This window comes from Erpetoichthys calabaricus, chromosome 10 (assembly GCF_900747795.2).
Source record: "Erpetoichthys calabaricus chromosome 10, fErpCal1.3, whole genome shotgun sequence".
NCBI lineage: Eukaryota > Metazoa > Chordata > Cladistia > Polypteriformes > Polypteridae > Erpetoichthys > Erpetoichthys calabaricus.
The window spans coordinates 157,106,595-157,131,410 of record NC_041403.2 but is presented as its reverse complement, the minus strand read 5'-3'; the positions used below and the strand labels follow the sequence as shown (position 1 = coordinate 157,131,410).

The window sequence follows — 24,816 nt, the reverse complement described above, 5'->3', positions numbered from 1 at the left end:
AAACAAAAAGTATGTCATTTAATTTTTGTAACTCTTTTTGTATGACACATACTAGTAACTGCAAGTTACTAGTGTTGCTTTATAAACTTTTCATTAATATCAAATTTAACTGGAAAATCTTAGCTAATAGATTTCCCAACAATCAACAAAATGAGCAGTCCTCAAAGCCACACAAGCATATAAATGGGTATAGAAAAAAGTTTTCTTTCTTGTTCAACATTTGGGAAGGAAACATGAATTTTAATATGCTTTAGTTTTAGAATTGTTTTGGGTTCGTCTTCAGGCTCATCTAAGGGAGGCTTTTGTTGAATGCACACAACACTGTGACTATTCCAGCTTTGCTACAATGGGGGTAGCGGGGTATCTTGGGTTTCTAAAATGTTTGTATATTTTTCCATAAACTAATTTAAAAAGCAATGCAGATGAAAACCAGCTAACATTACACCAATACTCTGGCATATCTGATAATTACAGAGTATTAAAAATGTTACTGTACTCCTTTGCACCTAAAATTTGCTCAGCTGATAGACTACAAGAATTTCATAAAGCATCAAGTATATATACTGTATGTTTCATTACTTTTTTATTATAAGTGTGTTACATTTATAAAAGCTCAAGTACACTCTGTGTTCTTTCTATAGAAACTTTCTGTGTTACAGTATACTCACACAAATGTACTGTATTTAAGGATTCAGTATAACTGAAAAATATGTAATCTATTAACATTGATCATCCACCACATTAAAACCACTGACAGGTGAAGTGAATTACATTAGTTCTCTCGGTACAATGGCACCTGTCAAGGGGTGGGATATATCAGCCAGCAAGTTAACACTCAGTTATTGAGGGTGATGTGTTGGAAGCAGGGAAAATGTGCAAGTGTAAGAGATCTAAGCAGTTTTGACAAGGGCCAAATTATGAGAGGTCAGAGCACCTCCAAAACAGGGGTGTTCCCAGTACGCAGTGGTTATTACCAACCAAAAGTCGTCCAAGGAAGGAAAACCCATGAACCAGCAACAGGGTCACGTGTGCCCAAGGCTCATTTATGCACATAGCAAGTGAAGGCTAGCACATCTGGTCCAATCACACAGAAGAGCTATAGTAGCACAAATTGCTGAAAAACTTAATGTTTCCCATGAGAAAAGGGTATAAGAGCACACAATGCACTGCAGGTTGCTGTGTAGCCCCAGAGTGGTCAGAGAAGCCATGCTGTCCATCACTGAAAGTGCCTACAATGGGTAAAGGAGTGTCAGAACAAGACAAGGAGCAATCGAAGAAGGTGTCCTGGTCTGATGAATCCCAATTTCTTTTAGATCATTAGGACAACCAGGAACACGTACGTCATTTACCTGGGGAAGAGATGGCAGCAGGATGCAATAAGGGAAGAAGGAAAGCCGGCAGAGGCAGTGTGATGCTCTGGCTAGTGTTCTTCTAGGAAACCTTGGGACCTGGCATTCATGAGGATGTTACTTTGACATGTACCACCTACCTAAAGATTGCTGCAGACCGCGTACACTGCTTCATGGCAACGCTACTTCCTGATGGCAGTAGCCTCTATCAGTAAGATAACACACTTTGCCAAAAAAAAAAAAAAAAAAAAAAAAAGGTTCAGGAATGGTTTAAGGAACAAGACAAAGAGTTCAGGGTGTTGACTTGGTCTCCAAATTCCCAGGACCTCAATCTGATCAACCATCTGTGGACTGTGCTGGAAAAATAAGTCCAATCCATGGAGGTCCCACCTCGCACACAACAGGTCTTAAAGGATCTGCTGTTATCTCGGTGCCAGATGCCACAGGACACCTTTAGGGGTCTTGTCAAGTCCCGTTCTCAACAGGTCACAGCTGTTTTGTTGGCACAAGGAGGATTTACTCAATATTAGGCAAATGGTTTTAATGTTGAAGCTGATTGCGTACTGTACATAAAACTACTAGTAGTACTCGCAAAATACTAGTGCTCTCAATAGAAAGCTTATGATTATGCAGCATGTCTGAGGCAAAAATGTGACAAATGGCAACCTCCGCAGTTATAGGGGTTCACGTCTTTCTTACAGCAAATACTGGAGGAGGTTGGGAGGATGGGCGTGAAGAAAATTGCAGAAGCTGATTACATGATAGGAAGAAGAAGAATGACAGCTCCGGCATTCGCTACGTAGCAATCTGCTTATACTTGCAAACTACTAGAGCTGGAAACTTGATCTTTGCAGGATCGGAGGTCCACATTTTCACCAGTTCAATATATAATTACAGAAGTTCTCAGTGTGTAATCACTGACAAGAGTGTTATTATGATTAGATTAATTAAATGTATGAAGAGAAAAACAGGGAACAATTTTCCTACATGTGTATTATTAAATCTAGCTACCTGTTGACATATTCTTGATCAGAATATTAATTTACTAATTACAGGCAATTTTACCTTCCTATGGTTTAGAATAAATATAATAATCTATATTAAAATCATAACAGCTCTTGCATTTCTTTTCAACAGTAGAAATGTCCACAAATACAGAATGTTGAGAATGATTAAGAAGCTTCTGTTAGTGGTCTACTGATACAAAAAGGAATGCAAAATTCAAATTTGCAACTTACATTATCCATCTGTTTCCAACAATGATCAAGGTATTGCTGGGCTTTCCGTCCTTCTTGAAGATGCTGAAATATCAAAATTCATGGGTTTAATATATTACAACTTCATATTCAAATAGAAAACAGAATCATTGAAAGAAAACAAAAGTAGTGATTTACTAAAAGGACTGTTTTTATCACAACTGGAACCTTTTAAAGACATTTAAGAATTTTTTTAATGTGCTTACTTAATATTATAGCTTAGTCAGAAACACAAAGATATATGTGTAATATACATAAAAAAGGAAAACAATAGTACACATGGAATTGAGAATAGTCTGGAAAGGTTTTGATTTATTTTGGAACAGAAGGTCAGAAAAACTAACCAGTGTGTATATGCCTGTAAGAAGATGTGAAGTAGGGGCATGGGACTTTGAAAGTCAATTTGTTTCTCATATTCAGCTACATGTAACCTCAATGAAAAGTAACCAGTCCAGTTTATCAGTTGTCCAATTTGGCTGATGCAAGATCTTACATAAAATAGCCATCAAAACAAACCTATAAAGCATTAAGCATTAAAAGCATTTTCAGACACATCAGAGAGAGAAGACAACTCTGTCAGATTTATAATTTACTATCCCTCCATTCCAAATTATCACAACTGGATTAAGAAGGCAAAGACTGCAACAGCTAAAGCTATAGGCACTTAACACAAAGCCTGCTGCGTGACCCCACTTTGAATCGTTCAGGTTTTATGTTTTTCATATCTAACATTTATGGCTGATGTTTCTGCAAACACATACTGTACAAGAAATGATTGAAATAAACTTTAGGTATTACCTCACTTAAGTTGTCTTATTGTCTTATTGTTTCCTGACTTTTAGAAATGACTGATAAGTGTTAATTAAATGAGTTGTGATTGCTCACGTTAAGTCCACGTTCAAGTGGGGACTGGCATAACTGTGGCTTCTGTTAAAGAGTATTTGTACAACCCTTTAAAAAGGTAGCTATCTGGGCAGAAATGCCACATCTGTAAATACCGGCAGAAGTGCAGCTTGTGAGCAGAGTGGCTTCTGGCCCCTGCTAAGGTGTTTGTGAGAAAAAAGTAAACTGTGATGGACAGAGAATTGAGCAATGTGTGAGGGTGAAATAGACAAGTATTGTGGGGTATACATGTAAATCAACGCTAATAATTTAGTCATTTCCATTATTACCTTATCCACCAATGATAAAAAGAACCTTACATTATAATGAGACTTTTGTGAACACTTTGAAGCAAAAAAACAACTTCATATTACACATAACACATATCTGATTAGATGTTCCAAAAAAAAGTAAAGAAAGTGATGCAATTTCTTTATGATTTATTGATATATCAATAGATAGAGAGCTACACTATGGTCCAAACACACACCAGAATGACTAAAAAGCAAGAAAATTAACAAGAAAGAAAAATTATGACTTGGCTGTCACAATTCCTGTGAGCTATTACACAGGTGTGTTGCTGTTGGTATAAAGAAGCCCTGGAGGGCCACAATGGCTGCAGGTTTTCTTTCTAACCCTTTTCCTAATCAGTGTCCAGTTTTCACTGCTAATTAACTTCTTTTCCCACTATTTTAATAGCCCTGTTTTTAATGATTAAGTCTTCTGAATCGATTCTTTTCTTCATTAAATGACAGCTAAACAGAAATGAGATGTGAAACAAGCCAACAAATGACCAGCTAAATTGGGGCTTCAAACTCCAACTAATTTCACTCTAACCAGTTCCTTAATGAGAAGCTGATTGTTTGTGTTAATTAAACCCGTTATTCAATTCCATGGCTTGTTGCTGCTCTCATTCTGTCACAGCAGACATTTCCAAAACTGTTGCTATTCTACTATTTTCTTGGTGACCTGAGAGATCAGCCTTACTGAGACCTTCACCTTTCTTTATTTTCACATTTTGTTTGATGGGTACAGGTGAGCTGGTCATGTGGAGGCTTGTTTTGTGTCTCATTACTGTCCGGCTGCTAGTTAAGGAAAAAAAACAACTAAGGGGGGGGGGTGAGCCAAGCTAATTAAAACTAAGGCTAAAGAAGTTAATTAGCATCGAAAACTGGTTACTAATTAAGAAGATGGTTAGAATGAAAATCTGCAGCCACTGTGGCCCTCCACGATCGGAGTTCGACACCACTGCCCTAGGAGCATTTCTAGACACACTTCTGTTGAATGATTCGTTGGCTGAAAGTCCTCAGTGTTGGTGTGTCAGAGAGAGGATGTGCAGCATTGTTCATAATGGCCATCAATTTTGTCTTCATTCTCTCCTTCACCTCTACCCCCAGGGGGTTCAGAGTGGGTTCCATAACTGAGCCCAGCACACCGCAGCAAAGAACGTTGCACTGGCTATCACAGAGTTTTAGAAAATGTGAAGGATGTCACTTCCTACACTAAAGGAACACAGTCTCCTAACAAAAAGAGCCTGTTCTGCCCTTTCATAAATAGTTCCTCTGTGTTCCAAGACCAGACTAAACAGTCATTGATGTGGACCCCTAAGTACTTGTAAGAGTTGACCACCTCTACATCCACTTCCTGAATCATGACTGGACATAGAGGCCCTTTGGTGCAGCAAAAGTCAATAACCAGTTCCTTGGTTTTGCTGATGTTAAGTTGCAGATAATTCTCTTTGCACCAAGAAATTGTATAAGGCGAAATAAAGAACAAAAAAAAAAATCTGCCTCAAGAGTGATTTCAGATATAAAGAGATAGGTAGGGGAAGTGACGGCGAAGGTGGTAGGGATGAGAACAGCGCCCGTACACATGTGCCGCATGGCCGCCCTGCTGGCCACTGCCGAGAGTTGATTCTACATAAAAATAAAAAGAGGAATAACCTTGGAGGTCAATCATCACCCTGAAAGGGGATAATAGGAGTCACGTAGTATATGTACACCAAATTTCAGGTCAATAGTTCAAACGGTTTGCGAGCTACAGGTGATTTAAAATCCTGGACAGACAAATGAACAGCCACGGTAGCATATTATATAAGAAGATATGTAATGGGTTTTAAAGCAGGCTGCAGCCAGCCTTTTCCTTTAAGGATTTATGACAAAAATTTCTTGATCATGGATACCTGAAAAAGGCACTGATGAAAGGCATAATGATCTATTGTTATATCTTAGCCAGGCGTCCTACTCAGGCTGAGGTTCAAATGCTTGTTTTCTTATAGAAATAAGTAAGTTATGAGTAATTTAAAATAAATTTATACTGAAGAACACTACCAGGGTTAAACTGATATTTTGGCAATGGAGCAGCAATAGTGAACTGGGCGTTTTAATTATCATTAGCAGCCCCATGATATTTTTCAGTATAAAAAGTATTATTATAAAGATTGCTACCCCATCATCTATAAAAACACACATTTCATAACTGGGAGCTGCATGATTAAGTTGAGGGTTACCATCACTCGAAACCCTCCCTGTTTTAATGCAAGAAAGAAAACATTTCCTTAGTAATGCCACTGTACACTTCATACAGAGAGGGCAGTAAGCACTGAGAAGGGTCAAAATGAAAAAAAGTGATGTTACCCTGTTGTCAAGCAGTCTGTGTGGAGTGGAAATTAGGAAGAATTAAGAAGAAAACTGACCTTTACTTTCAGTACCGAAAATCCTAAAATGCTGGTACTACTGTATACCATATTAAAATCAGAGTTTTCAGTACTTTTATAGTATCATGCGGGGATATGTTTTGCAGGGATCATACCAGGTACTACATTTGTCAAGAGATGTCATCACTGGAGACATACAAACACTCAGCACAATGAGCAGTGCAAAATTCAAACCAAAATATAAGCTGCCCAGCTCATCTCACACACCTTGCAAAATACATAAAAAGAGACAGTCTATTGTGCTCTTGTGTCTTTGTTGCACATTTTTTTCTCTATTTGTATACGTTACTGTTTCTTTTGTTTATGATTTGCAGCATTCTTTACATTTCATTTACTGTATCTATGCCTGGGTTATTTTCCATGTGTTTTATGGCTGGTTCCCTTGAGAATCCTCCAATCACTGCCAGGAACTACCCTCCACCCTACAAATCCGGAGGAACTCAAAACAGTTCCTGGCGGTTCATTTCAAATGCACTTGGGAGTTTTTGGCAAGTTATTGGGTTGCTATTGTGATTTATTGCATTTTAAACCTGTATGCTCTGTCTTTAGTCCACTCTTTGGATTCTGGTGTTGGGGGTCTCTATTCACCTAGGATTGCCTTTTGTGCTCTTTATGGATTTACGGTGTAACGGAGCATTTTGTGAGATCAAACTTTTTATTTTACAAAGATACTGCGTTTGCCCTCTTATCCAGCAGGGGTTTTGACGGTAACCCAGTGAGTATCATTGGAAGGGTTTTTGAAAATGTTGGGTCTCTTTAGTGCATTGGGACTCCTAGTTCGTAACAATTATATCCAAATTCTACATAAAGCTATAATGTTTTCTAAGGTCATTGTTGCCACATGTACAGAGGAAATTCTTACTTACATGTGCTAAGACGAAGACTGGACTCCTTCAGTAATGTTTCTTCGGGGAATCCTTAGATACCACTGGTTTGACTTTGTGTCAAACAAGAAGCTGGATTCTCAAGGGGTCCAGAATGAGGCACATCACCTGCATTGTGTGGGAGCGTCAGTTATGGCACTACGGCCAAGTGGTGTGATTCCCCAAGGTTGATCCAGCTCGCAGCACACTCATTATTAAGGACCTGAGCGGCTGGACCAGGCCAAGGGGATGCCCACATCATACCTGGCTGCAGCAGAAAGATGGTCATTTCTTTAACTGGACCGTGTGTCTGCCTGGGGGTTTGCCAACCATGTCACCAAGATCCCAAGCTGTTTCATTATGTGGTAGGTGTGGCAACGCGCTGTACCAGTGCATGCTTCCCAACTTGACCTGACCTAATTGCCATCCAAAATATCACCACACTCCATTAAAATGATTACCCTGGAACCAAATCTATTGGCAAGAAGTGATCTGTAGTGGTTAAGGTCTTGGACGCTAAATCCTGATGCTGTGGGTTCAGATCTCACCATTGACACTGTTTAATTACCATGAGCAAGTCACTCCACGTGCCTGTGCCCCATTTGGAAAAAGACAAATAAAAGAAATGTAACCAACTCTTAAATGGTGCAAGTCTCCTTGGATAAAGGTGTCAGCCAAAAAAGTATATTATTATAATATTATTATATAATAGTGTTCTCTATTAAACAAACAAGTACAGTAAGTATCAGAAGCACAAATCACATTCTAGCTATCTGCATTACAGTGTCATCCAAACAGTGGGAAAACCCCGAGTGAAAAGTACTTACATGTTTTCTTTCTGTCTTCAGTTCATGTGAATACTTTATAAGCTCTCCATAAACTCTGTGCCCCATCTCTTCTGCCACAACCTCTCTCTGCCCAGCATAATCATTAAGCTCATTCAGGATATTATAAAATGACAGACATGAGGTAAACCTGGAAAGGAAACAGAAAACAATAACTTTGTTAAAGGACCATTAAATGTAATCACATTAGACTGTATCTAGTATAATTAAAGTGATATATAATTATCATCCTGTATCTTGGGGAATCATTGCCTTTTATCCATCCATCCATCCATTTTCCAACCCGCTGAATCCGAACACAGGGTCACGGGGGTCTGCTGGAGCCAATCCCAGCCAACACAGGGCACAAGGTTTTAGTTATTGTATTTTTCCACTTGTTTCTGCTCTTATTTCAGTAAGAAAGAACAAATTGTGTCACCTCATACATTGCTTGAAAAGAAAAAAAGCAATGTGTTTTAACGTATACACACCACTGTTTAGCTCTACAGCGCTCTTCTCATTAAATTTTGTTGGATTCTTTTTTATTGTATCCTTTTTCTACAGAACTACGGAGCACTTCAGCAAAGAACAGAATTTCCTTTTACTTGTGTCTGTGCATTATTATTTGATATAAAAGACAATTATATCATAGGTACCCTCTGTGTGGCTGGCTAATGGAGTTCTCCTATTAGCTAATGCTGAAGGGAGATTGCTTCTGAGCTAGATGGTGCGGGTTTGTGGTTGGCCATTCAAAGTTACTTACCACAGCGCAAACCTTAAAAACTGAGATGCTTCATGATGTGAGACGATGGTGATTCACTTGGCGGCGAGGATGGGATTTGCACTACAGACAAATGAAGTGTATTGGTGACACTGTGCAAAAAAGGCGGGGCTGATAGAGATCGGCTGATGTCAAAAGGAAGCGCTTCACTCGCAGTGTTAGGAGGCAGTCTCTGCATGGCTGATGTCACAGGAGGCTGGGGGCCAGACCCAGCCGGGATGCTTGGAAGGACCAGGAGGCAGTTTATACGTCCCCCGGGCCACGAGGGGGCAACTGCCCTGGATAAGGAGGGGACCACGGGGACCGAGACAGGAAACTCAAACCTATAGGGGCCCGTGGCCACCGCCAGGGGGTGCCCCGAGCATTGTGCAACCCAGGAAACCTGCACTTCCGCCACACCTGGACAGGTAGAGGAAGAACCTTCCAGGGATGCCCGGAGTGCTTCCGGGTGCTAGTGCGAGACTTCCGCCAAACCAGGAAGTGCCGCCGGAAGGTCATCAGCAAGCACCTGGACCACATCTGGGTGAATATAAAAGGGGCCGCCTTTCTACAGTCGGGGAGTTAGAGTCGGGAGCGGGAGCAGGACTAAGCTCCTGTGAGGAGAGGAGAGGCAGCCCACGGACAGTAGAAGGCTCGAGTAAGGGTGTTGGGTGCGGGAAGCACTGTGAGTGTGCGGGATTTGGACTTCTGGGGCCAATGGTTGTGTCCGGGCTGAACATCTCACACTGACTAATGTAGTTCTCCTGTTAGCTCATGTAGCAGGGAGATTGCTTCTAAGCCAGATGATATGGGCTCATGGCTAGCCAGTGGCAGTTCCGTACCAGAGTGCAAAGCTTCAAACAGCTTCATGGTGTGAATTAGCAGCAATTCACTTGACGTGACGCTGTGCAAAAATGGCATGGGATGACACAGAGAAAGACAGATCAAGTGACATTACCAGGAAGCATTCTGCTCACAGTGTTCAGAAGCAATCGCTACGTAGCTGTCTAATGGAGGCCTATTAGCTCACACTGCAAGGAGACTGCTCCCTAGCCAGAAGTCATGGGTTTACGGATAATCACCGAAAGTATGCCATAGTGCAAATGTTTAAACTGAGATGCTTTGTAGTGCAAGTTCACAGCATTTCATACGCACTCTTCACACTCTGTCAATGTTACTATGGTAGGATCAAGATCCCGACAGTCCCATGGGTGACTCAACTCCCTAACAGAGAGCTGATCACACTTCATACAATGCAACTCATACTTTTAACAATGCAGCGTGATGACACTGGGTCATTTAAAGTAGTGTGCCCCCGAGGGTGGGGGGAGTATCCTTTGGTCATTTTGACTCACGGATACTTGATCATTTCATCAAGTACCCCTTAATCATTTTAATTTGCAGATACTCTGATTGTTTCATCAAGTCCCCCCTTGGTCATTTCAAGTCATGGATACTCGATTGTTTCATTGGTTTCAAGGAGGGGTGGGGGTGGGATTTTGGTGAAAAGTCCCCTTGCCGTCATGGGCCCCTGGGCACATACCCAGAATACCCTATTGATACATTTGCCTCTGAAATTTATGCACTCTGCTTGTGTCTGTATTGCATATTAAAATGTTAACTTAAAATACAAGCTTTGCTTAAATATTTAACATAAAACTTAGCAATAAGAAAAACTTGCTAGCTAGTGCTGCTGCTTCACAGCTCTAGTCAGCCTTAGTTATTAGAAGTGTGATCTTTGTATGTGCTCCCTACATCTCTATAGGTGTTCATCATTTTCTCTTGTATCCTCCCTCCTCCCAACCTGCACGGCTTAGTTTGACTGGCACCTCTAAACTGTTAGAAATTTGTTAGAGCCATGTTTATGTTTACTGGAAGTTTTCTGTATGTAAAATTAAATGCTATTTTCATATAGTTATTTTAATGTTACTTGGTGACATCATCGTGTTTACCTGTGGCTACCACCATTTTGTTTCATTATTTTCATGGAGTATCTAGTCATTATGATGCTGTGTTTTTGACTCAAGTGCTCTGTTATCTGTGATATCATGCCAGCAACCATATATGAGTGACCGCATATCGCGTTACGTGTCCGAACTCTAAAATAAAGTGGTACCACAGTGTTAACAATCATCAAAAAAACAGTTGAATTGTTATATAAAGTTTTTGTGTAGAACGGTGAGCTTTTGGTCTGCTTTCTGAATTTAAATAATAATTCATTACATTTATATAGCGCTTTTCTCGGTACTCAAAGCGCTATCCACACAGGGAGGAACTGGGAAGCGAACCCACAATCTTCCACGTTAAAGTTTCTGATCCAGTGTTTCAGCAAATCATTTCTTGTGTATGAAAACTTGGCTACATCTGACTAGTCTCTCGTCTCTTCCTAAAAACTCAGCCTCTAATATTCCACCGAATTAAACTCATAATATACTGTAAATGGCATTTTACAGCCGAGCTTGGATGTACTTGTGTATGTGCAGAGAGACCCATCCAGGGTTCTTTCCTGCCTTGTACCCAATGTTACAAAAATAGGCTCTGACACTTCATGATTCTCTATTGGGTAAAACAGATTACAAATTAAAGGATAAATGGAAAACATTCTTTAATTTGTTAAACACAGTCCTAAAATAAAAGGCAAATAAAAAGCAAGTTAAAGATTAGAAGCTGTTGATACTCCTTAAGTTTTCTAAACAGTCAGCTCTTTCTGCTCCTCCAGAAGTCGTAATGTTATTTATAACTTCTGGTGGCTCATCTAGAGCAAAGAGAACTTTTCTATTTGGCAACGCAGTCTTTCATTTTCAATATGAAACAAATCCAGCTCGACATTGATCAAGATTTTTGCTAAGTAGTGATCTTCAAAGAAACATTGATGTAATGATGTAAAAGCAATTTCACATTATCAGACGTTTCGGCTAATTGGCGATGTTTTTGTTTGTCGCCATGCAATTCTTTTTCTTGTATTCTGTATCCTGGACTTTGTCTTGCATGCCTATGAGCCATAGTGTTTGTCAGCTGTTCAATTGCTCCATATTCAGGATTATGTGTTGCTTCTCAATATGGTTCAGCATCTAGTTTTCTTATGGGAGGAGGTCGTGTAACCCAACAAAAAGCTAAATATAAGCTGAAAACTCTGCCCAATTGTCAAAAAGCATTTCTATGTCTTAAGGCCATTTCACATTAAAAGATTTTTCCAGCGATTTTCAGTCGTAGCCTTCATTTAAATAATCTTAGCCAGTCAGAGGCGTGCTCCCTTGAAGATGATCACCTAGAGTGACATTCCCTAACGATTAAGACCAACTAACTCGCAACTGGTTTATGATAGAATCAAACCTGTATGATTTTTCTCCCAAGTCAGAGAGGTGGGCTGTGTATGCAGGAGAGCTAACAACCAAGGAATGGTCATCCGGAAGTACAATACATAGAATGTAGCAACAGGGAAGGAGAAACACACGTGGTTAGAACCTCACAAACAAGATTGTCTGTCTGATGTCTCATATTTTACAAGCTATAACGGAATGGAAAAAAGGGCAGAGATTGCTACTGTACTTGCTGCATCTGTTAAGCCTTCAAACAGCTCTAGGCAAGTCAGGATGCATGCTATTGACTAGGAGAAAAACGAGCAAAAACAATTGCGCCGAAAGATGGGCACTAAGTTACTAAATGTAACATGGGCTACAATTTTCAGCCGTGCAATTTGACATGGTGCAGCGATGAGAGAAGCAACTGTGATTGGCAAACCTGACATAATCCATAATAAAAAGTTGTGTAATGTTATATCAGCTTTAGTTATTCTTGCATTTTGTATTCCTCAGTTGACGCTCGGCAGATGGTTCTATTTTTCTTCTTCTTTGTCATGTGATCGGGCTCTGTAATTTGCTTGATGTTCTGCAGGTGTCACTACTATTTCTTTTCTTTCACTAATGTCACTTGGTTTTGCAATCACTGTTCAATTATAAACCTACCACCACAGATCACTTTGATAAAATTGCCACATTAAATTTTCTGGGTTTCCAGAACTTCTGAGTTTCTAGAACTTTTCAGGCCATAAGCTTTCGATTAAGATAAAGATCAAGGATCACACAGACAGATCTCAGCATTTTATATATATACTAGCTGTGGTAGTCAGTGGTTCCCAAACTTTTCTATGACCTGCACTCCTACAAAATGTTTGATTTATGTTCACACCCCTTACAAAAGTAATATCACAATCGAAGATGAAGATGTCAAATTTTTAATTACTGAACCAAAAACTGAACTACATACATGCAGGAGAACAAATTGAAACAAAAAAGTCTTTAACTCATAAAATTTAAATATAAATTGAACAATTAACTTTTATAAATCTGAATAATCTTGTAAATGTGTCCCCAGTGAAGCTTGGACACATGATTGATGATCCAGGGGTTGGAGTATCCCGCAATGCATCAAGCACCACAAGGAAATGACACACGATCAACAATTGATGAGTTGGGGATATTAGAGACCACCGTGATGCATCTGATGCTGGTGCACAACTAAGCAAAGAAACCCAGTCGATGGGCTTTGTCCCCAAACAACACCTGCACTACACTTCAAAAACAGATGTGATGCACAGTTGAGAGAGATGGCCTGAGAGTATGCAGCAGGTGTTGCATCCAATTGTTCTACCATGGCAAAAATGTCAATCAAACCTCAAGATCAGTGACATTTCACGATCAGGACTTGCACAGAAATCAGCACTAGAACTTGCCATTTTCTATGGATCATTGCAAGGTCCAAATTAGAAATGTCTTGAAAAAAAGTTATTTGCCTTTACGAATGCTCAGCCCACGAGAACACACCATTTCTGCAGCTCATCCACAGGTGATAGTTATGGGCACAATGCTCGAATTCTTTTCATGTAATAGATCTACAAATGACGACACACTGTAAGACACAGATTGCACCATGATAAAGTCAGACAATGCGTCTCAGTTAATTTCGGGAAATCGCAACGCAGACTTCCTCTTTGTCACACCCCCTGAAATGCCATGTCACCCCAGGTAGGATACCGATGCTATATAAATCTTTGTGATGTGCTATCTGTTGGAATAGAGAGACATAGCAACTGGACAGACACTTATCCTTTTATTAAGGTGGACAGATAAACTTAAAGAAAGTATATAAAACATGCTGTGTCCTGTAAGTATTTTCCTGCCAAATGAATATGGTTTAAAAAAATCTAATCTTATCCAGTGAAAACGTGTTTCCATGTAAATTATCAATTCAAAGATTTTCCTTTAAGTGAACATGATCTAATGAAATAATATCAAAGGAAAATACCAAAGTAATTTGTGGTAAGCCATGAATAGCAATGAAACCCCAGCAAGACGATGGCCTAGTGGTTAGCGCTACTGGACTTGTATCAACCACAAAACTGATTCAGTTTGCTATCAGGGGTTTCCAGAGCTATGGAATTATTTTCCCAGTATTCTTTCAAAATACTCACTGTTATACAGAGTGTTAAGTTATAGTATAATTATCAGAAACAATATAAAACCCTATCTCAATGTAAGAAACAAAATGACAGACCACACAATTTCTAAGCCCATTCTTTATTTAAAATACTGCAAATTCAATTAAAACCTAAAAAAAGTAATTTCTACTATGCAGTTTACATCAAAAAAGCAAACATAGTGGCCATGTTTTTCCAAAAATCTGAGAAAGTAAATGAGACGGAAGCGTAGAAAAATACATTAGCTCTGGAAATTTCAAAACCTTCCATGGTTAAGAACAGAACTTCAGCTTTCTGCCAGAAACTCCCATTTCTGCTAAAGTAATAAACTACAGTTCTCTCTTTAACACAAAGGAGATCCTGCTGCTCCAAAGCAAGTAAATTTCAACAACAAATCAAACAAGAAGTTCACTTTTAGGACACCCATAACTACTCTAGTTTGCATACAAATAAATATTCAGTTATCCACATCTAGTTGTATTTTTGGAACTTGTACATAGTCCTGAGGCTTGATTGGAGTCCAAAAACAGAATCCTGGGACATGCTGCTGGAAAATCAATTCATTTTTGAAAATACAAAAAATAAATAAATGTCATGCAATATACGGGCCCATAAAGCCAACTCCTGAAGTATTGGATGCTTTGCAGCTACAAACCCACAGCCTGAATATGACTCAGATAATAAATGGTAGACAAGCCTGTTCAGTTTTTCCGATTTACGTTTTCTTTCCTGAAATAGTATCTTAATATTACTGTAAAGTGTTATCTATAGTGATTTTGTAATAATGTATATTTTCAGTCTTAAAATTGTATGTTAAATACTCCGTACATCTATATAATTTGTTGAATATTTATAAAACACGGTTTATTCAAGCGTAATCAAATGCAGATGGATTTTATTTTGAGGAATTACATAACAGGGAGGAGGAAATTTTTGATAGTTCCCAGATTCTTATTTGGTGTTTCCTATAATTGCATGAATTTTTGTTACAAAATGAAATGCCTTATATCTTTATTTTGTCACCACATGTCCATTTGAAGGTCAATTCATGCACACGCCCTATGGGGGTAAATTCAGAATCACTAATTAACCTAACACAATTTTTTTTGGGTTGTAGGAGACAGACAGACAGACAGACAGACAGACAGACAGACAGACAGATAGATAGATGTGAAAGGCACTATATGATAGATAGATACATACATACATACATACATACATACATACATACATACATACATACATACATACATACATACATACATACATACATACATACATACATACATACATACATACATAATTCCAAGGGGAAATTCACAAACCAAGGACCCCAGATGTGTCAGTCTTGTGTACTTACTACTGTGCTCTTGTGCAGACTGGATAATTACCACATTTGATGTCTGTTTATGGAAACTACAAAATCATATTCTCTTAACTTTAAAGACATATGACCAGCATTCCTAATGTTTCCCTACACATTCACATTCCAATAATTAACATGACATTTTCCAAATTAAATGATGGAGTGAATGGTCTCCTCTCATTTGTTCAACTAAATTCTTATGTTGCAATTATTATAATGGATGGTGGACCAGTTATGCCATAGGCGCCTGAGAGGGTATTGTTGCTTAGGAAAGCCAGAAGTGCACCGCATTTTTAATTTTGTTGTCATTATCATGATAAAGTCTTTTTCTGTTGTACCCTAGTTATGCTCTGATTGATTGAAAGGCAATCTAAATCAGCTGACTTTACTATGAAAGACTCAGTTGGTGATCTGTAAAATGGACAATCAGAAAAAAAGTCTTTTCAGCATCTACATTTCTATGTTTTACAATAATTTAATTGCAATGCTCCTTTACGTGATGTATTACAGTAGCTGAGCGAGCATACGTCTTACTTCCTACAAAACTAACAGCAGTAACTGTAGATTTTCTGAGAAAGACAGAGAGAGAGAGAGACAGACCAGAATATTAACATCTACATTCAAGAAAATGGAGTAATAAACTGAGAAAATGGAATCAGAGGAGCCACCCTGTGAAATCTGACAATTGGCAAGAAAAGCTACTTTAATTAATTCAGACCTTCTTATTTTGTCTTTGAATTTAAAGGGACACCGCTCACCTGAGTGTAGATGATAAACAAGCTTGTATTTATTATAGCGGTTCACATTTTCAGTTATAAAAAGATAAAGATGCTGCCTAGTAATCAAGAGGCTTGTTACCTTAACAGCAAAATTTGTCTATTTTACTTGTAAACTTGTTAAGCGTGTTAGCTTTGTATCTTCTTGATAAACATCTTATGAATATTGAACAGATTTGCAGTTTTGTTTTTAAGGTTTGTAATGTGTTTATTATATTTGTTAGTGTGTTTCATACAGTTTTGGTAAGACAAGTACTGCATAACTTAAACAGTAATCCATATTTACAGGCACGGTTGATCAGCAGCCATAACACCACCACCATACGCTTCACAATGGGTCCACCTGAAGCGAAGTATGTTCAGACCTGGCCAGAACTTGGATGGAAGACGATCTAGAAAAAAGATTGTGTTGCTGCTGGAAAAGGTGTTAGTGATGCCAGCAGGGGGAGGTTGTGCTGTAAATATGGCACATGAAACAAAGGTCCTCATTCTCTGTGATCATTAAAGATTCCTTGGCATCATTTCAAAAGATTAGGGTTAATCCTGATATCCTGGCTAAATTGCTCATCATGGAATCGTTCATTCTGCCCCCCTAATCATCCCCAGTCTCTAATTGGCTAACTATCTCTCTCACACATATTCACCACCTAATAGCTAATGAGTGGTGAGCATGCTGCCGTAATAATGGCTGCCATTGCATCATCCTGGTGTAAAGCACTTGGATATCAAGAAGAGCACTATATGCAGTGCCCTCCACAGTAAAGGGCATTATGGTGCCCTGAAACGTGGGGACCATGTATACAAAGTGTTGTCGTTTCTATATGCTGTGACCGAAATGTACGAAAATTCCCTTAAATTAAAGTATGCAAATTGCACTCTAATCATGTCTGAATTGTTTGATTTGTAATTTTAAACTTGAGCAGAGGGGGAAATCAAGGAAAAGTGTGTCTTTGCCCTAAATGTTATGGAGGGCACTGTAAATGTAGTATAATAATAATAATAATAATAATACACCTCAAGAATTAGGGATGCCTAGCTGGTACACTATAAAAAAGAAACTGTGTAAATATAGTGAATGTATATTTTAAAAGCAAAAAAGCTATAGTGCAAGTAATGGTTAAAAAGTATTAAAACCTGTAACTGCAAATACATTTATAGTTTTGCCGTGTTGAACTGCCAAAATCAATTAACTAAATCAATGAGTGAGAATATGTAGATTTTGTGTTAGACAAAAGGTGAAAACTACTTTTTTAAATTAAGCTTTGTTTCATATCACTACATTACAGTAGAAATTATAGAATACAACAGCCTGTAATTATTAGAAGCATTTATGCCATATGTATTATGGATATTTTTTCTCTACATATTTTATTAATTAAACAACAGAAATATACTCTAAAAGGCAAAGTAAACGATGTTGAAATGCAGAGGCAGAGACTGAAAAGTGCATCAGGAATAAATGCCAAAATGACAGAACCTGGCTTCTCTCCAAAAAAGATCAGAAGAACTGATGATCTAACCGCGCTTCCTGTTCAGTATATATAGTTTCCCAATACATACACTAAGATCAAGTACATCACATGACCACCCCATATGATATCATGACATACTATTCTCAGCCTCTGAAAATGATAGAAGATTTCTAGCAAGTTAAAAAAAATGAAGATAAATTATCAAAAAAGGCACAAAATGGAGCAAAAATATAATAATACAGCTGAAGCAACTGACAGTGATCTCTATTGATAGATATTTTATTAGGGTCTGGATGGGCCATTAAGGTTCAATTCCCCTTAACATAGCACTGCTCCCATGACATAACAGATGATAGACCTCCAGCAGAAGAGGTGGGTGGCCAGGTTGCCAGTTCTGCCACTATAAATCTGTGCTGAAACGTGGCACACATATCATAAACTGAAGTCAACAAGATTTTCTATTACAATTTAAACCATAGTGGCAACTCGTGTTGATTGGCAAAATTTGACTTTTTGCTGCGAATATGCTGTGTTTGCTGGTGACATTTTTCTGCGAATATTTTCCTGGAAATTCTATGCAGCAGATTTAGGCAAACATTCTTTCCCTAGAAACGCGTCAAACCTACCCATTTGTCTACTGTAAGGACATGATCAGTACTCAAACTTGCAATATTTTCATTTGAGGGGTTCATCAGCTACCCAAAGTAAGGACATTTTATAAGTACTGCCATAGGATATATCACACTGATCCATGTGCGCTGGTAGCAGAGCACTAGACAAATAATTTGTATGCATAATTAGCCATATGTACAAATACATCTCAAAACAAGCCTTAAAGGAGCTCTTCCCTCCCCCCTCACCTTATAAGAGACCCTGTGAAATAATAGCAAAAAGACGTATTACTGTTTTAAAAGTTGTTTCTTCTTGATGGAAGTAAAAAGTAGGAGGCATCTGCACAGATAAATGGGAAACAAAAAAGATCAGCTGCGATCAGAGACACAAATTCAAAAAATGGAATGAGCCAACTACTACTTTATGGCAGGGCCAAGACTGAAACTGTGTGAGCGCAATAATGTTGGATCAACACTAAAATTTTGACTTTGTTATCAATACCAGCATCTGGAGCTCAGTACCAGATCAAAGATGGCTCTGAAGCAAATAAACCATAAGTCCAACATCCCCCTCTATCTTACCCCAGCCTCCTAGGTGCACGCCATGCCGTCATGCACTCAGTATCCTTGAAATGCAGATCGTGTCCAAGCAATTCCCTTCGTGAAGTTCTGAACACGCTGAAGCATTTACTGACAATTGCGATAGTGAGTGATGAGGAAGGGGAGCTGAGGGATTGAAAACTTGGGTTTATCTTTCCCTTTTTAGTACCGCCACATCATGCAACTCTACAGTGTAATGATCTCTGTTTTATTTACTTATTTATACTTTGTTTGTTTGTGGTGATCATTCTGTCTGAAACTTTTGTTGTTTGAGGCCTGTAGGCAAAGCGGTAAACACTGCCATCTCACAGCTCAGGTCACATTTTTGGCCACAATAATCGATCCATATAGTTGGCAGATGCTTCCATAGCTCTCAGGGATGCTGTGCACCATTATAATCTACTCAAAAATAGTTCAGTTCCTCTTTCCTTATTGACTTCAAGGTATTTTGCGGAGTTCTGTGAAGTTCACAAATATTTCTGTGATTTCGAAGAACTCACAGTGAAACGAAATCTCCAGGCTTTGCTCATCACTAGTGGCAACATTTTCTACTGCCATCAATGTCAAAGACGAGCCAGACTTAGAAGCATCTTTGCCAGCCTTCTGTAGTCCATTTCTTGACTATGATATATGAAGTGTGAGTATCCTGGTAAATGATGACTAGACAATAATGAATCTTTGAAACTCAGTAATAGCACAATAGAAACATTATTGGCATTAAACAATGTTGACATGGTAATGGACTAAGAAACAGTAAATCATAAATCCTAGAAACATGCAACTCATGTATATTAGTACAAAAAACTAATGTATGGAATTTTAGAAAACAGTCTTTGCAGAATAACTTTGCAATACAAACCCATGCAAAATGAAGACTAATTCAAAGGTTTTAAATGAAGCAAATGATGCCCGTGTAAGTGATTGTAAGATTTCACTCCATCTTGCACTCCTTGAAATTCAGCAACAGGATACGGGTATTTGGCAGCTTGCATGCACAAACGCCCGCCCGCCCACCACTAGATTCTGACAGTAATGCCTGTGCTCGCCAGCTGCCTTATTACGTGTAGCAGAAAATATTCTTTCATTCCAGATGTGGTCTTTTGGTGCAAGTGAGGAGGTTAACAAGTTCACAGAATGGTAACAATGTACATCTGTATTACTTTCAAAATGACAATCACAACATAGACCTCTCAGGTAGGTATTTCTCAGAGATTGTGCTACTGTCTTTATTTTTTGTTTTAATGATTGCTCAATAAAAATATTTTGTTCCTCTTTTAATTTGGCCTTAGCAGACATATTAAGCAGTCATCCAATGTTAAAGAAACAGATGAGGGAAAACATCTGCTTGGTGATGAGACAATGGAAGATGTGTGTTTTGTTGCAATGCTCTATGAACAACTTGTCCAATTTAAGATTATGTATACAGAAAATATTACATTATTGTTTTACTGGAGCACAGAACCACAGCATACTTTTGTATAGAACCACTGATTAGGATTGTCACTCAGTCTCAGCTTCTAATGGTACTTCCACATTTCAGAAACTTTGTTGATAAATTTGTTAGACTTAAAAGTTGTGATCCATAGGAGGCACCACCAGGCCCTAAACTCAAGACACAACAATGCACAGACCAGTACAGGTTCCATTGAATGTTCTTTTATTTGTGACAATACCTTCAACAGGTTTCCGCTTATTTCAGGGAACTCCACACCCTACAGTATAACAATAATCCTTCCACCCTCCTCTCCTTTCACACCTCTCTACAAGCGCAGTCCACTACCTCCAGATTCAGACTCTCATATTCAGTTGAGGGGGCTTCTATAATGAAGGACCCAGGAGCACTTCCTGTGCCATAGCATTGTATGACAGACGTTCTTTCAAATCAGGTGGAAGCCCCCCCCAAAGTACGGACAAAGTTTCCCAGCAGCTTCCCCAGGTGGCATCCAAGTACTCCAATGGGGTCGTCCATCATGACTACATTTCTGAATATGCCCTGTGGGTATACCAACGGGAGTTCCACCAGAACAATTTCTCAATTCTGTGTAAAGGTGGAATACATGGCTCTGGGACACTGCATCCCTCTGACCTTCCATTATTATGGTCTCCCGTCTGGGAAAGGTACCAGCAAACAACTCGGTCATGATGCCTATCCCTCCATGATAATGGCTTCCCAGCTGGGTAAGAAACCGTCCATTCTGACTGGGATTCCGGCTAATCTGTGTTTTCTGTGACAAAGTATAAATCTCTTCATCTTTCTAAATAGAAAACAACCAAAAAAATTAATCTAACATTAAAAAAGACCATCCATTTCAAACCTGCTATAAATTAGTAGGCTTTCTAAGACAGATTTAAAAGATGATGAGGTAGAAATTAAGTTTTAGATTTGTAGTTTTGTTTCAGAAGGATTACTTCTCCTTTCACCCAGTTTTGTCTTTCTAATCTAACTCAGTAAAGCCATAAGAAGAATAAAGAAAACAATGCAAACATTCATTCGGAATGAGAACCAAGGGCACAAAGGTAGCTGGCTGTGTGGGCCACGTTATAAAGTCTAGGTGCAGTCTCTGCCTATTGCATCAGGCACTGAGCTTGCAGTGATTGGCTGTTTACATTAATGTCGTGCTGCTGTGTTTATATTAGAAGTTTAACTTTCAGAAAAAGTAAATTCTGCATTAGTAGTAGCTGAGAATGCATCTTCTGGCAAGATGACAGCCTTTGCTGCTTGCTCTTGTGCTTAATTATCAATACAGTGGTAAACTGGAACACTGTACATATGAAATGGACAAAGACAAAGGAAGATTTGTCATGGATTAAGCTGATGGTCAATGAGGGGCAACAAGCAATCTTGAACAGAGGAAACCAGGTGGTACAGGGTGCCCATAGCTGCTTTCTAACAATAGGAACTTTTTTCAGGAACCAAGGACTTTATAGAGACTCAGGAACTTTTGTAGCATTCCCAACTCTGGAACTCTGGTCATTTTTAGTTCCTATAAGATAGTTTCTGGTACCTTTGTTTAGTTTCTACTCCAGGGTATGTACTCTTTGTTCAACCAGGAACTATTGTGGGTGGGGCTCAGGCAACAAATTGTTCTGATTGGTTGACCACAAGCACTGGTGCCATCTTACAAATCTGTTAGTAGCTTGGACTTGAGAGTTATTGGTGAAGATGCAGTGACACATTTCTTGCTACATCACCCTTCATAGCCGCTTCTCTGACGCGCCACTCCATGCACCATATCGAAGAAAGTACTTTCCCTCCCCTGTGAAGTCGTGATCGGTTCAAAGCAATAAGGTAGAAGAGGGTTCCCCCTTGGACTCCCAATTGCATGACACTGTGCACTGCATCACTCCTCATAGACACCAGTCTGGTGCACCACACCATACATTGCACAAAAGCAATAATCTCCGCCATGAAGTCGCAACTGCTTCGAAGCAATAGGTCCCATGTAAACCCCTAATAGCACCACACTTTGCTCCACATCATTCAGAAGAAGTAACATACAGTTGGCACTGTATCTTCGGTCAATCCAATGCTGAACTTACATGTACATACATTTGGCCCTTCGTATCTGCATGAAAATATTTAGAAAAAAAAATCCAGAATATTCCAAAATGCGAAACATGTTGCACGCTACGTTGGATCACGTGAATTAAGTCATGTGTAGGCATACCCTCCAGGATGTTGGCTCAGGGGGAGGAGCCATGGTCGGGTAGATGCACCAGCCCTCTGCTCACACCACTCAAGGCTCAGTAATGATCTTCTCACTGTTTCATCTACATAAACCTTGTTACGATTTTTACTCCTCTATTGTCAAGCTTGACTGTCTTCTTGGTACTCTACTAGAGCGACTGTGGCAGGGCCAAGCTGAGGACATCACTAAACCTCCCAATTGGTGCTATAGATGGAAGGTGTTTACAAAGCGCAGCGACTAATGCAGCATTCAATTAGAAGTGAGAAGTCAGAATTTCTGAGTTCTTAGTCAGAATTTTCAACTGGAGTGCCCCCTTAAGTCAGATTTTCAACTCAGAAACTCTGGGCTGACCTGTCAAGTCCGAGTTCATCCGACTTCAGATCATGACGCCAACCCAAAATGTCGATGTACAGAGCACACTTTACTGAAAGCTGTAGTATTACACTGTTTATTAGCAATGTATTAGTCTATTAGTGCCTCATTAAATCAGTCATACGCACAGTACTATCCAACTTCTATCTGTGGACATGTTGCTATGGTGTTTGGATATGCAAAATACTGCGTAATGCATTGTTATCTACTGCTATTTATTGCGATGGTGCAAGCACAACAAATGTCCTCCAGGACACGTCTATATTTCCTTTTCAAATGTTTTACTGGAATGTGGTCAACTCGGGTGTGATATTCATTACCAACTCCAGCATCTGACTTCCAAGGTAAATGGAATGCAGCATTAATCAGTGCGAGTTCAAAGTCAAAGAAGTGTCCTCACTCAATGAAAAAAAATATGTAAATACTTAGATCTTTTTAAACGTGGCAAGCCACTTGCCAAAGTGGGGCGTAAAGTCGGTAAGAATGAAAATCGACCATTTGCACAATAAGAAAGAAAGAAAATGAAATCCATGGGAGTGTTTGTGCTTTTGTAAGTAATCTAGAGATGATTTAAAGCATATGGGAAGTATCTTAATTACATTTGACCTTTATGAGGTCCCTATATAAGGGACTTGAACATCTGGAGGGTCCTGGAACCAGTTCCCCAAGGATACCAAGGGATGACTGTAATTACTTTAAAGAACCAATTCCAATGACCATCACAAAGTTCATGAAAGGTTTAGGAAATAATTTTAGTTTCCCTGAAAATATAAGCTGTTCAACTAAAATCACTAGAGTCAAAATTGTTCAGGACATACCAATAATATCACTGTTGCTCAATAAACTCATTCACAGTGTATGTCCTTTACTTCTCATTAATATTGTCAAAATAACTTGAGTATGCTTTTGCTTTATTAACACAATTATTTATCCGTTAATCCACTTTCATAGTGCAGATCTTAAATGGGATACTAGTCCTGAGCAGGGTCCACTCAAGTGCACAGCCACCCTTTTAACTGTTTAGAGCTGCACACTTAAGAAACTGGAAACTGGCCTACTAATAAAAATGGCTTGCATAAGAAGGATGTGCCAACACCATATAGAGGGACCAGGCTGAAAGCCAATCTAGATGCCTAGAACTGCAAGGCATTAAGCAGTGCTAATCACTGCATCTCCCCTTGCTAACTGATTAAATGACTGATCTCTTGCACATTTATTAATATTTTAAAGTACCAGAAACAGAGGCAGGGTTCAAACTTGAAAATTGATTTTCATTGGTTTTCTGGATAAGTGACTCATAGTTTTGATGCCATACTAAAACCATGGGGAGAAACAATTATAATCCAAAGCTGCTAGTGAAAGCAAGTATCAGAATGAAGAGCTACATTTGAAAATGTCCAGTAACTGATGCTGTTTAATCCAGTTTTAGAAATTTAGGAAGCTAAAGACTAAACTCACAACAGCAGGAGCATGGTAGATCCCTAATCCAAGATGGGGCAACAATCCACCACAACAAATTTTCAAGCTACTTACATACATATAAAACCTACTTGATCCAATTCTGGGTTATGGTGGGCCGCAGCCTATCTTGGTGGTACTGGGTATGATACAGAAAGCAGCCATGGGGAGGGTGCAAGTTGATGCATAATCTCACAGACAACACAGGTGATCATTTGGAATCACAAATTGACCTAACCAGTATATCTAGAATTTATGTATTTTGGGTAATATTTCTTAACAATACTACTCAATGGGGCAGAGTTAGGCTAACTTGCTTAAGTTTATTTAGAAAGACAGCAAACAG

General features: G+C 39.0%; 1 protein-coding gene across 3 annotated transcripts in view; it reads right to left on the bottom strand.

Moving 5' to 3' along the window:
- The window catches only part of fnbp1l (formin binding protein 1-like), a 373,280-nt gene that overhangs the window by 273,677 nt on the left and 74,787 nt on the right, over positions 1-24,816 (bottom strand). For all 3 annotated transcript variants that reach the window (XR_007935965.1, XM_028812172.2, XM_028812171.2), the window contains exons 4-5: positions 7,894-8,041; positions 2,588-2,650 (exon numbers count right to left, since the gene is read on the bottom strand). Coding sequence is in view for 2 of the 3 variants with exons in the window: in XM_028812172.2 (XP_028668005.2) it covers positions 2,588-2,650; positions 7,894-8,041 (211 nt within the window). In the remaining variant the exon portion in view is untranslated. The remainder of the gene's footprint in view (positions 1-2,587; positions 2,651-7,893; positions 8,042-24,816) is intronic.